The 13,351-nt window shown below is 45.2% G+C and overlaps 1 protein-coding gene across 1 annotated transcript in view; it reads right to left on the bottom strand.

The window, feature by feature from the left end:
- fchsd2 (FCH and double SH3 domains 2) overlaps window positions 1–13,351 on the bottom strand; it is a 52,410-nt gene that overhangs the window by 25,284 nt on the left and 13,775 nt on the right. The window contains exons 4-7 of the mRNA XM_084467500.1: window positions 3,177–3,256; window positions 2,654–2,798; window positions 1,865–1,998; window positions 103–157 (exon numbers count right to left, since the gene is read on the bottom strand). Coding sequence (XP_084323626.1) covers window positions 103–157; window positions 1,865–1,998; window positions 2,654–2,798; window positions 3,177–3,256 — 414 coding nt within the window. The remainder of the gene's footprint in view (window positions 1–102; window positions 158–1,864; window positions 1,999–2,653; window positions 2,799–3,176; window positions 3,257–13,351) is intronic.

Raw genomic sequence — 13,351 nt, 5'->3', positions numbered from 1 at the left:
AGACAAGGAGACAGGGCTGCATGTCACACTGTGGTGGTCCCTCATTCAGTGTGTCTGCATGTGTGTTAAAGTGTGTGTGTGCGTCTGTTTGTGTTTGTTTACCTTCACACTCGCTTTCTGTAAACTAATTCGCGACTGAAACAAACCCAACTTGGACCTGAAGAGAAAGGAACAACAAACAATCATCATCCCTGGTAACACAAGTTGGTTTTTAAGACTCAAAAACGGCTCAAAAGATTCAAGACAATCAAAATAGGCAGAAAGACTTAACTAATACATCATAGTTGTATTAGAGTGGACAATATAGAGATCCCCGCACTCTGTGGACTGACACAACATTGAGTCAGTGATGACAGACATCTCACTAACACCAATGAAATATTCAATGAGCAATGATTTACAATAAATCTACTGCCCCTATGGACATGCACACATCCGTAGACTGAGTGAATTAATTGTTTGCAGGTGTATAAAGTGACCATTTTTCTTTTTCAAGACAAAGCAGGGGTGGTAACTTCATATGACTTATAATGCAAATACAGAGATGGAGTCTCCATTAACGTAAATATGAGGAGGAATATGAAAAGATAATGAAATTGCTGTAAATGCATGAGTTTGACGATGTGTGTATGCATTAGTATTTCTGTGTGTGTGCGTATGTGCTGTGTCAGTGACAATGATTAATGTCCCAACTCCACTCACTAATGAAAAAGATTTCACACACACACACACACACACACACACACACACACACACACACACACACACACACACACACACACACACACACACACACAAGGTAATACAGTCATTTCTTTGGGGCACTGACTTTGTGATAGAAAAACAAACTGAGTTGACTGACCAATCAATATAGGTGTAAAGCCGAGCCAAGAATTTAAATGTTTTACTGTCTCATTGACAACAGCTGCCTTAAGGCCAGTATCAAAAAGAAAAAAACATTGAACAGTGTAACAAATTTTCCAATTGATCGCGGAAGAAAATCTATATTTGTGTTTTGGGCTTTATTATGGCTCAATTATCTTTGCCATGGAGGTGCATTAGCACGCTGATGTCAAATCCCAGGAGCCATAGTTCCACAATTAAACGTGTGTACAGTATATTTGGAATAAACCAAATTAAAAAGTTTAATTCCCATGACAAGGTCGCTGCTCAAAGCCCAGTGGAGGAAGAAATGGTGATTCGGAACGAAACAGTGCTGCAGTAACTGCTCAGGGTTTGGAATTTGCCATTTTAACGTTGTTTATTCCAGATATAAACACGTAAATAGATTAATGTTTTCCTTACCTGGAAGGTGTATTAAGTTGAGTTGCGGAGCTACTGCTTTGACACCTGGGAAGTTTCCATCAGTGTGCTAATGCTAACTGTTACCAGGTACGTACGGGATGATCACTGAACCGATTGACTAAACGAATGTCGCTTGTCTACCCTAAACGATCACAAAAGGCAGAGAAGCCCAAATCCTTAACTCCTTAACTAAAACTTCTTACTCAACTTGCCCTGACATCTCTACTGATCATATAATAGCCTGATAGTTGCCTAATAGGTTATACACTGAACTAATTTCATTGGTTTAATATTTTTGAAGAAAAGCCTTCATTTAGACTTTATTATAGCCTTAGAAAAAAGGGAGAATGGCCAGCAGGAGGGGCGTGCAAACATCATTTCATAATAGAGAGTTGGGAAGCCGACGCGAATGCAATATTCATCTGTTAACAAACACCAGTTTGAGTAGCGGTCGGGTGTAGCTACAGCAATAAGCGGATTAGGGTGAGAAGCTACCGTAATTGCGCATCACTGATCTCTACCTCCCACCACGCACCAGAGCCAGCGATGGGGTACTCACTTGGCCTCTATGTCGGCCTTCTCCCGCACGGCGTGAGCCACCTGCTCACAGTCGTAGTACTTCTTCTTGGCCTTGGCCAGCTCCTTCGCCGACTCCTGCAGTTCTGCCTGGATGCCGTTCAGCTGCTCCATGGTCTGATGGGGGGAGGGGGAAACGATTAGAGCACTGCGCTCTGCTGTCGGCAACTGTGGTTTTTTGACCCTTCTGTTAAATTATGTTAATATGGTTTTGATTTTGTCCATTGGAATTATTAGCTGATGACCGAAGTCAGTAAAGGGGTACATCCCAGTGGGTTTGGAGTCCCTTATTTTGCACTGTTGGTCGGATCTCTCAGGCTTGGGGTATAACTTGTATGTGGTGGCCTCCGATTTCAGTTTTTAGGGATGAACCAAATGTATTTTTGCATCAAATCCTATTTTCATTACGACTTTTTAAGGAAACAATTGAATGCAGCACAAAATTTCACAGACATTTAATTCATTCTGGCGACATCCCAAGTCAACCAGGTTTTTTTGGGCCATGTTCTGCCTTTTAAAGTGAGGAAAGGGAAGATGGACAGGGAAGTGGGTTGAGGGAAAGGGAATGCCTTGTAGCAAATTACCACAAAATCGAACCAGGTTCACTATGAGACGTATTTGCCTACGTGGGGTGAGGATCTCAAGAGGATGAGCCACTAAGTCGTCCGCTCAGTCAACTGTTCCAAACCCTAGATTGAAGGGCACCCCTTACATGACGGCTTCATGCTGTAGGATGGTGTATTGCTGTGTTGGGATGGTCGGAGGCACCAACCTTTTTGAGCTGCTGCTCCTTGTAGAGCCGCAGGGTCTTGGCTGGGTCCGAGACCTGACCCTTGTAGTTGTCGCAAACGTTGAGTCTGGACTGGCTCACCTGCACCGTACCCTCCAAGTAGGACCTCCACACCACGTACACATTCCTGCAACCATGGGGGCGACAGAGATAGGGCGAGAGCGAGAGAGATCAGGAGAGAGATCGGGAGAGAGATCAGGGGAGGAAAAGGGAGAGAGAGAGTGTGAGAGAAAACATTCGCGTTCAAACGCGTTCAAAATTCCATGACACAATATTATTACAGGTTCCTGCAGTCATATCTCGTCATGCAATCATGTACCTATGAGAGCCTATGTACCCACATAGTTAGACACACACAGCAGGCAGAAGGAAAGGGAGACAGACACAGACCGACAGATAGAGGGGGGTAGAAGGAAACGTAGAGGGAGAGAAACAGAGGAAAAAGACAGAGAAACAGATCGATTTTAAGTAAGAGAGAAGGCATGCGAGGGAACCCAACACAAACCTGTAGTCAGTTCTCTGATCATCAGGGTTGATTCCTGGCCAATCTCTCTTCAGGTACTGACTCGCCAACTTTTGCAGAGCCTGAGAAAAGGAAGGAAACCACATGTCAGACGTTTGCTGTGATTACAACAACCACTTCAACTAAACGGTACAGTTCACTTTCTCGCCTATTGGTAATAATAAAAACACAAAAGCACCGACAAGAGTTCCACTCAGATAATCATGCACAGCAGCTAAAGACAATGGCAGTCAACGTGGCTGGAGGGGCTTCATTAGCTCCAAGGTCCATGGAAGTGGCCCAGCAGGGAGATGTACTATTATTAAATAGTGTGTTTGTGGCCATTTTAGATTAGAACGGCTGAGACGGTTATTGTCAGGGAAAGCCCCGGCATGCAGGGGAGGTGCAGGAGAAGGAAGTGGTGGAAGGTTTACTTTGAAATGTTAACTGTTGAAGCATTTCTCAGGCCACTTTTACATTTACTGTTTGTGCCAAACTAGCTCTACGTGAAAAATAAAGTTCAGCTCAAGTACAATTTACGATCTTACTTGAGCTGATGCCATTGCAATGAGGAAAAATAGTAGGTTACCACACCAGCAGAATGTATCCCTAATATCTGCATATTTTAAACCTTTTCACACTAATTGATGAGCCTTGTGTCTTTGTGTTGTAATTGAAAAACGACAATTCAAATATAAAAATAAAAAAAAATAGATAAGTAAGATTTACACTACAGTGCTACCTTAAAGTAAGCCAGTAAAAGATGGAGAAAATAGTGTAGCCCACTGGCAGAACTAACCTAAACCTCTTAGTTCACTTAGTTCATGGTAAATGACTGGGATAACCTTTCAGGCACTGCTTTCTGGCAGTTATACGTAAATGTCACTAGGTCTTGGGCCGGAATATCGATCCCTATACCAGTGTTTCCTCTAGGATTTTTTTCAGCAGCGGGGGGAAAGGATTTTGTTGTACCTGGGCGGTGCATGCACAATTTTTTTGTAGCAGTGGTGCTGTAAGTTGGTAACCTAGCAACGCTAGGGGGGTCTGGGGGCATGCCCCCCCCCCCCCACCCGGAAGAAAATTTTGAAAAATTCTGGTGAGATTTTTTTGGGAAACATTTACAGATTGAGCTTCCAAATATGACATAACAACCAACAGAGTCAAGGTATCTGCTGAGACCAGATCATTGTGCAAATGTGCCTTGAACTTGGCAGAAACTAAGTAAACTTCATCTTTTATGTTCATTTTCAGCTATTTCTTAGAAAAAATAGATGGAAAAAAATATATATATATTTATTTTTTGCTATACCCATTCACACGTGATCCAATGCAGGAAATGTTATGTACATGCTTGTGAGTATGTATGTCTAAATACATGGAACCTTAGTCTCCCATGATTCCAAACACGTCTCCAGGACAACACAACCCCCCCATAACTCTCTCTGTCCCCTCCACACATCCACACCCTACAAAGTATGTCAATCTCTCCCCTGCCTCTCTCCATATCCCTCTCCTGTCCCTCCAACTCTCCCCTGCCTCTCTCCATATCCCTCTCCTGTCCCTCCATCTCTCTCCTGTCTCTTTCTATATCCTTCTCCTGTTCCCACATCTCTGTCTCTTTCCATATCCCTCTCCTGTCCCTCCATCTCTCTCCTGTCTCTCCATCTCTCTCCACCTACATCTCCTGCCTTTCACCATCCCCCATTCCCGCCTCGCTCAATCTCCCTCTCCTACCAATCTCCATCTCTCTCTTGTCTCTCTCCAGCTTAGTCTTTCCAAATTGAATGTGCTTCCTTCTCCTTGGCTGCTGTCGCGTGTCGTATCTCTCTCCCTCTCGCTCTAATCCACTTGCCATCCCCATTATCGTCACACACAATCCTGTTGCATTGAATTCCACACGCTTTAATCTGCGTTAATGGGGAACCCTCGATAAGCATCGTCCATGCCATTTTCATTTTCTTCACCTCCTTTCACTCATTATTGTTGTGAAACTTTTCCTCTGCTGCTTATGTCTGCTTTTCCTCTGCACTTTTGTCCTGATACTTTCTATATACAAACTGTACACTCAATATCCTCTCTCATTATTTGGTTCTCAATGTCTCCGGAGCTCAACGCTTGGCCTGTTAGTGAAGGAAGTCTGGCCTGAGCTGCTCTAGCTTAAGAGTAGTTTATTTGGCGTGCTAACATTGTATAGATACACGAATGCCAGCTATAGATGATTTAATTAGGGACCGAGCAGGAACCTGCAAGGTCCCTATTGTTTTTGCTATGTTTCTTATTATTAGGTGCCAAGCACAAAGTGTGCGAAGGCAACTTATTGTAATTCTCAATGTTTTTTTATTATTTATATTCCGCCGCGTTTGCATTGCACATGCCCTACCGATCGCACGCTTTTTACAAAACTCACTAGACGCGTAGAGGTTGACCCAAGATTAGCACACAGCAAAAATTACACTGATTTGCACAAGCATATCTCGCCACCGGTTTGACCTACACTGATGAAACTTTGCCCACACATGCATATCCACATGTTGAACAAATATGCCTCAAGAACGTATAACTTCCGGGTCCCAGATTTGCCGCCATTTTGAATTTAGTTAAAAACAGTAAATTGCCTAACGATCCCAGGATTTTCGACTTTGACAAAAATCATTTTGCCCATATCATCTCTGGCCCATTATCTTCAATCTGACCAAAGGATTAGTCTGTACAATAAAGTTTAAAGCACCCATGAGCCATTGAGTTCTAAAAGGGGTGTGGTTTAAACCGCGAAAATAGTTAATTGCTCATATCAACATCAAGTTGGACTCCTATGATGTTGACCCCAATACAAAAGTTGTTCAGAATCAAATTCTGAACAAGATAAAGTCAACATATTTCCAAATGGGGCGTGGCATCGAAATGGGCGTGGCCTGTCACTAAAATCGCCACAGTTCATAGACGGAATGTTTGATTTGAGCGGGACCGACTTAGTGGCCGTTGGGGACCAAAGTTCCAACTGCTCAAGTAAAATAAAGTCGATTGGAAAAACAACATGGCCGCCACAGGCTCTGGTGTCAGGGTAAATCACTCTGCAGACACCGTAATAGTTATGAATATGAAATTTCATAACTAAAATTATTAAATTATGAAAATATTTTCATTTTTTATTTTCACTCTCGGCGGCCATTTGGATTTTTTTCACTTTTTAGCCTTGTATTTGAACTAACTCCTCCTAGGGAATTTATCGGATCTGCTTCAAAATTGGTCAGTACAGTCAAAAAATGGTGCTGAACCAACGCCGTGCTATTTGTGACTGTACGTTGAAGGGCGTGTCCGCTTCAAAATTGGTCAGTAGTCAAAAAATGGTGCTGAACCAACACCGTGCTATTTGTGACTGTACGTTGAAGGGCGTGTCCGTGGCGTGCCGTCAAAGTTGGCCATTTTGAATTCCGTGGTCTTGTATTTGAATTAACTCCTCCTAGGGATTTTATCAGATCTGCTTCAAAATTGGTCAGTACACTTGAATAATGTTGCTGAATGAATGCCGTGCTATTTGTGACCGTACGTAGAAGGGCGTGTCTGTGGCGTGCCGTCAAAGTTGGCCATTTTGAATAATTCCGTGGTCTTGTATTTGAACGAACAAACTCCTAGGGAATTTATAGGATCTGCTTCACAATTGGTCAGTACAGTCAGAAAATGGAGCTCAACCAACGCTGTGTTATTTGTGACTGTACGTTGAAGGGTGTGTCCGTGGCATGCCGTCAAAGTTGGCAGTTTTAATGGAATTTTTTCACTTTTTCGCCTTGTATTTCAACAAACTCCTACTAGGGAATTTATCTCATCTGCTTCTACAGATTACATAAATTCGCGAAAAATTTAAATTAAAACTGCGCTCAGTGATGAACGGGACCTCGCACCGGCTTGCGGCCGCGTCACGTGCCTTCGTAACATGTGCGCACATGTCACGACGGCACGCGACGCGGCCGCAAGCCGGTGCAAGGTCCCGTTCATCACTGCGCGCAGTTTTAATTTATTTATTTATTTACTCAAGATTATGGTGTCATTTTTGCACAAGAAGTGATCTTGTACTGCTAATTAACATTTTTGGTAATAGAGTAATAGAATAATATAATAGCTTTTTCACTATCCCCTGATGAGTGGGAGGGATTTTGGGATTGACGAAAGTAAGATTCAAGCAAACAAAGAGAGGTTCGGGCTGGCCAGCATTTGTATTTGTATTTGTAAAATATATCAGTTATAGGATGTGATTTTATTATTTTATTTAACATTTTTGAAATCACTATCAATCAGCATTGACTATGGATATGTCCAGGTCATTTAAAGCTTTGACTTTAATTATGAGGAGTACTGCAGTCACGCAATGTATCTTCAAACGACTTGTGTCGTAACCCATGCATCTTGATACGTATCCTATCGTGAGCTCCTTGCCAAAACCCAGCCCCACAAACAAATATGAAACGCATGACAACAAACAGTCAACTTCACTCACTCTCCAGGGAAGGGTGGAGTGGGTGTGAATGTTTTTGGATAAAGGCTGTGTGTGTGCGTGTGTGCGTGCGTGCATGCATGTGTGTGTGCTTGTGCATGCACGCGTCTGCATATGCGCAAGCGTCCGACTGAGTAAGGGACAGTCCGTGACGGCCAGTGAGGCAGCCAGCCAGTGAGTGATCAGTAACAATCACCGGGTTCACTGATTGGCCAGCTGTGCTTTTCTATCTCCATCCTCTATAAACAGCAGCAGCCTTCATATATTCAGAGCTACTGTACCTGTGCTAGAACACACCCTACTGACACCAGAAGGAGATAAGATGGCCCGTGGATAGGAGGGCTAATCATCAGGATTAGATCAGCCTACACAGCATTGACCACTATACAAAACGCCCAGTGGCACTCCCTTTTGGTCTCTCCCTTCTCCTTGAAGGGAAGGGAGAAACCATGAGGTCAGATTCCTGAATCACAGAATAACAGAGACTCTCCCCATTCCAAATATGGCTGAAGTGGATAGAGATCCCTCCCTGCACATTACTTAGGTCACCAGTTCTGGGAGACCATGGTTGGTGTGTGACATAGGCAGACTATGATGACGGAGCTAAACATAGCATTACAACTTTTTCTTGCTTCTAATCGGGGCTGCGTGATGAGCGAAACATGCGGGCCACAGTCACGTTGCATATTGCGATGACGATATGAATTGTGATTTAGACAATGCATAGTTTACAACCAGCACCACTATGGCACCTGTAAATATACAATTGATCACAGTTCAGGCATTCTATTGCGCGTATTATGTGTGATATGGTCACGTCATCGCAATGACTATGAAAATACGATGCGGGCCACGATCAGTCAACACTACTTCTAATACCGAGTCACAATACTGAACATGTGAGGATGAAACGGTATAGAGCAGTAGAAAGCACAAGCCGATTGTTTACTGTGTTTCATTAGTCCCCAAATATTGGCATTTGATTTCCTCCCTGAAGTCACCGAGCACGCCTCTCCGACTTTGCTTTGAAATCAGAACTGTCTGATAAGGATCTGTGTCTGCGTTCTTTGTATTGAGGGAGAGCTACTTTTGCCCGTGTGTTGGTCAGTGGGTCTGCTTGTTTGTCCGAGCTTCTGTGTGTTTGTTGGTTTATGTGGACTGTGTGTGGTTATTGGTTTGATCAGCCTCACCTGGTCAGACTGATTTGACCGTGTGGTAAAAACCTGCTTTTCCTGCGTCAATTCTACAGTATAGAATATAATCGGAGGAACCCTAAAGCCACCTAGATGGCACGTGGTTCAGTTTGTTTGTTCTCTCTCTCTCTCTCTCTCTCTCTCTCTCTCTCTCTCTCTCTCTCTCTCTCTCTCTCTCTCTCTCTCTCTCTCTCTCTCTCTCTCTCTCTCTCTCTCTCTCTCTCTCTCTCTCTCTCTCTCTCTCTCTCTCTCTCTTCCCCCCCCCCCCAACGATCCTCTCCCCTCAGTGCAGATGTCATCATACAACCACCTGGAAGGAAGGTTGCCATAGCAACCCCTTTGCCCTTCCCTGTGTAGTCTAGGTGAGCCGGGGACCGCGCACTTTCTAAAGCACACCAGCGTGAAGGCCTACATGTATGCAAAGACACAAAAACACACGCATAGATACACGGCAGAACATGTGCTACGCCTACGCATGCGTCAATCATGCACCCACAAACGGGCAAGCACACATCCTGTTTTTATGACTCCAGTGGCACAGTGGGTATTCAAACATCAGGATATCCTGAGGAGACAAGGAGAGAATGAGTGAGTGTGCATGTGCATGTGCGTGTGTATGTCTGTGTGTGTGTGTGTGTGTGTGTGTGTGTGTGTGTGTGTGTGTGTGTGCGCCTGCGAGTGTCTGCCTGCGCGGCAGTGATAGACAAGATGTTGGCTAATTGACATTCAGAGAGATAAAGTGGCCGACTGAATCCACCCAGACTATTGTCTGCCGCGATCCTCCTCGTCTCTGTCTCTGACAAAACAATTGCTCGTCGCACACCAGGCAGAATTCCAGTGTCTGCTGACAAATATCCATACTAGGGGGAGATCCATCGGCGCACCGGTCGAGCAGGAGGAGGAGGGAGGCAGGGACGCTTGCTTGTTTGGCTTCATAAAAAACTGAGCTGTTTGCTGACCATCCGCCACTGGTCCATAGTGATCAGCAAGGGAGAGGGGTTAAGACAGGGGGTTGGTGGGTGGGAGTGTTGGACGATCAATCTCCATATCTCCCCCCCCCAACCCTTTTCGATCCTCGACCACTCTCTCTGCCAGCCAACGGAACCAATCAGCACGCAGTCACCTTGACACCCTCTCTCTCTCTCCCTCCCTCACTCTCTCTCTCCATCCGGCGTGGTGCATGCTGGGAGCAGAGGGTGTGAGGGAGTGTGTGGAGGAGTGGCGGAATATTTCATTTTCGGTTTGTACTTTTTTTTTTTTTCTTTTTCCTTCCTTGAGATACGTGGCTCTCTGCATCAGGTACGTTTTTTTTTTTTCCCCCCCCTTACAAACTATTGCTGTGTGATGATCGGTTTGACGGGCGCCGTTCGCGACCCATTGGTCAGGCTTTTGGTGGCTCCCGTTCTCCACGTGACGGCAGAGCAGGTTGTTGCCGCTGGCTGCCCACGGGGGAGGAGAGCGGGCGACAATATAAAGCCTATGCCTCCCGGGTGAATCAAGCTGTGGTTGAAATGGTTTAGGCTTGTAATCGAAAGCTGGGTGTTTATTCACAACGGTCCCCACAGTATCAGGTGTACTGACTGTTCATTAAAAATGCGGTGCTTGAGCAGGAGCTACAGTGACTTGGAAAGGTGGAACGCCTGTTCAGGAACAATTCAACTTGTTTGCCATAATCAAGGAGACAAGCATTTATGTTTCTAGAAGACCCCATCGCAGACACTTCAAACACGGGGATCCAAATAATACCGTCTGTAGGAGCACAGGAAGTTGGAGGTGTGATATCGAGTGTCGCGATCTTGCAAATAAACACATATGCACGCCCAACAGGTAGAACTAGGCGACAGATGTCTTCCTGCGGGGTTGGAAGCGCAGCTACAGGTGGATCAGTGCGACAGCCCACACGCCTCAGCAGGTCATCCATTGGCTGAGGAGCCGTGTCCTCCACTAGGGGAGGTTAGCGGACCGGGAGGACTCTGTGTCGCTTCCAGAAATCAATTGAACAGTCTAAAGCCCCCAGGATGGAACGGGTACAAACGATCCAGTTGCGATAAGGAGCCATGTGACGGGGTTTTAAACAGACCTCTGTAGAGAAGGTGACTGTGATCCACAGTGCACCACAGCTCTGTTGAAAGACCAGCCACCACTGAATTCTGGTTTATATCATGGTCTCTCACTGGAGGAACTAACCACGACTGGCCTTGCGCTAGGGATTGATGGTTTCTTGATTGATGGTTATCTAAACAGATTCTTTTTAACTTTTCTGGGAGCTCATCGGACACGATTAATATGGAGTTCTCCTTGAGTCCCATAGGGAGAGCCCACAGAGGAAGAACTGGAGGCCTGATGCCTTGCTCTGTGCGGACTACAAGATGCTTGATTATCCATATGGACCCAACATACTGTGTTCCTGTCACAGAAGAAACATGGATTATGTTTTTATTTTTCAGGGCTCTATGGATCTGTCTAAACTCTATAACATAGACATTGACATTCTGTCCCTTGATCCCTTGAACAGAATGCTTCTGACAGAGTCGATCATTGTTTTCTTTTTTCCACTCTCTATCTCGCTCTCTTATTTTTGTTTTAATATCATGGGTGGGAGTCGTGGGACTCTTGCAAAAGGGAGCCTCATGTCTGGTTATGACGGGGGGAGACTGAGCAGACCAGTGACAGGGCTGCCCACTATTAGAGATGCTCTGCAGCCTAGACCTGGAAGTGCTTCTAGTTCACAGACGCAGCGTAACGGGGCTCTCACCACCAAGGCTGCGGCACAGCGCCCTAATAAAGATAACTGCTTATGCAGACATCCCCATTAAGACACAGGAAGATGTCAGGGTAGTGGAAGCCAGCCTTGGACTATATTAAAAGCCCTCCTCAGCTGAGCTAAACGGGGTTAAGAGTGAGGCCTTGCTTAGTGGACCACGGGGAGAGATGGCAGATCCCAGATTACGTGGAAATGGGCAATGGTGGAAACCCCTTTGGGGTTTTTTTTTGGGCACAGGTTAATAAAAGAAAACCGGGTCCAAGTCTAAATGGAGGCTGCCACAGATGTTATAAAGGGGAAGTGTGCATACAGAACGCTGCTTGAGTGAGGTTTATTTAAGACCCAAACTAAGTTAACAGACATGGATGGCTAGATGGATAAATGGATAGAATTAAAGAAAGAGATGAGGGAAGGGTGAAAAGAAAGTGACAGTAATCACGGGGCTGAGCCTCTGGTCAATTGCAGCATGGGTGAGGAGAGATATGGAGTCTGGTAGGGAGGACCAATGGGGTCAGAGCACATGCACACGTGAAAGACAAACATGAAATCGGAAATGATGCTCTTGACACATCTGACTCTCTCTCTTCCCCTCCCTCTCACTCTACCTCACTCTCCCTCTCCCTCTCTCTCTCTCTATCCCTCTCTCAGACATGAGCACTTAAGGGACAAACACTAGCATTGTGTGCGTGTGTGTGACAGTTTCTTGTTTACATGCATCTGCAGTATGTGTGTGTGTGTGTGTGTGTGTGTGTGTGTGTGTGTGTGTGTGTGTGTGTGCATGCGAGTGTGTGCATGTGCACAAGTTCTTCCTGTGCTCAGGATGTACACTAATGTACACTAATGCACAGTGTTCCGTTAAATCGGTTTGAGAGGAGGTTCTGGAGCGAGGGGGGAGAGGAGAGCGAAGCTGGGAGGGAAGGAGGGAGGCGATCTGCAGTGCGGAGAATAGCAGGCAGACATGTATAGTCCAGACTGAGGAGAGGAGAGGAATTCAATACATTTCCATAAATCAATAACTTAATTTAAAGAAGTTAGTTGCTGCACGTAAACAATATTTTTAGCCTTGGCACTTCTTTGCATTGTAAGAAGCAAGAGGAAATGAGAAGCCTTATCCAATACATGAAGGTGCTTGATATTGTGAAACTCGGTAAACAAAGTCCGGTAAAATGTCAACACACACACACACACACACACACACACACACACACACACACACACACACACACACACACACACACACACACACACACACACACACACACACACACAGCTTACAGGGGCTCGTTTAGCAGAACTGCACAAAAAAAGGCACAAAAGTGAAGACACACACACAGACACACACAGACTCACACACAGACACACACAGAACATGCTGGCCTTTTCGGGCAGTCCAGTGGAGTGTGACCCAGTACAACTATTTCAGAAATGTTGAGTGTGGGAGGGGAATACAGCACACACAAATTCACCATCACACGCACACACACACACACACACACACACACACACACACACACACACACACACACACACATACACACGCGCACACGCACAAATGCACATTGACTTAAAGCCAGCAGTATCACAATAATAATGCGACGAGCAGGCCTTTGATTGACAGCTGCTTATCCTAGTTAGCATTAGAAAGAAGAATTCAATGACGACTCCAATCTGGGATTCACTTCTCTGTTATCTTTGTGTCGACCAAATAATGGTTGCATCGCTTGCTCTCTTG

Source organism: Micromesistius poutassou (assembly GCF_964030765.1).
Source record: "Micromesistius poutassou genome assembly, chromosome: 4".
In the NCBI taxonomy this organism is placed as follows: Eukaryota; Metazoa; Chordata; class Actinopteri; order Gadiformes; family Gadidae; genus Micromesistius; species Micromesistius poutassou.
Note: the sequence above shows the minus strand (reverse complement) of the source record. Positions and strands in the feature narration are given on the sequence as shown.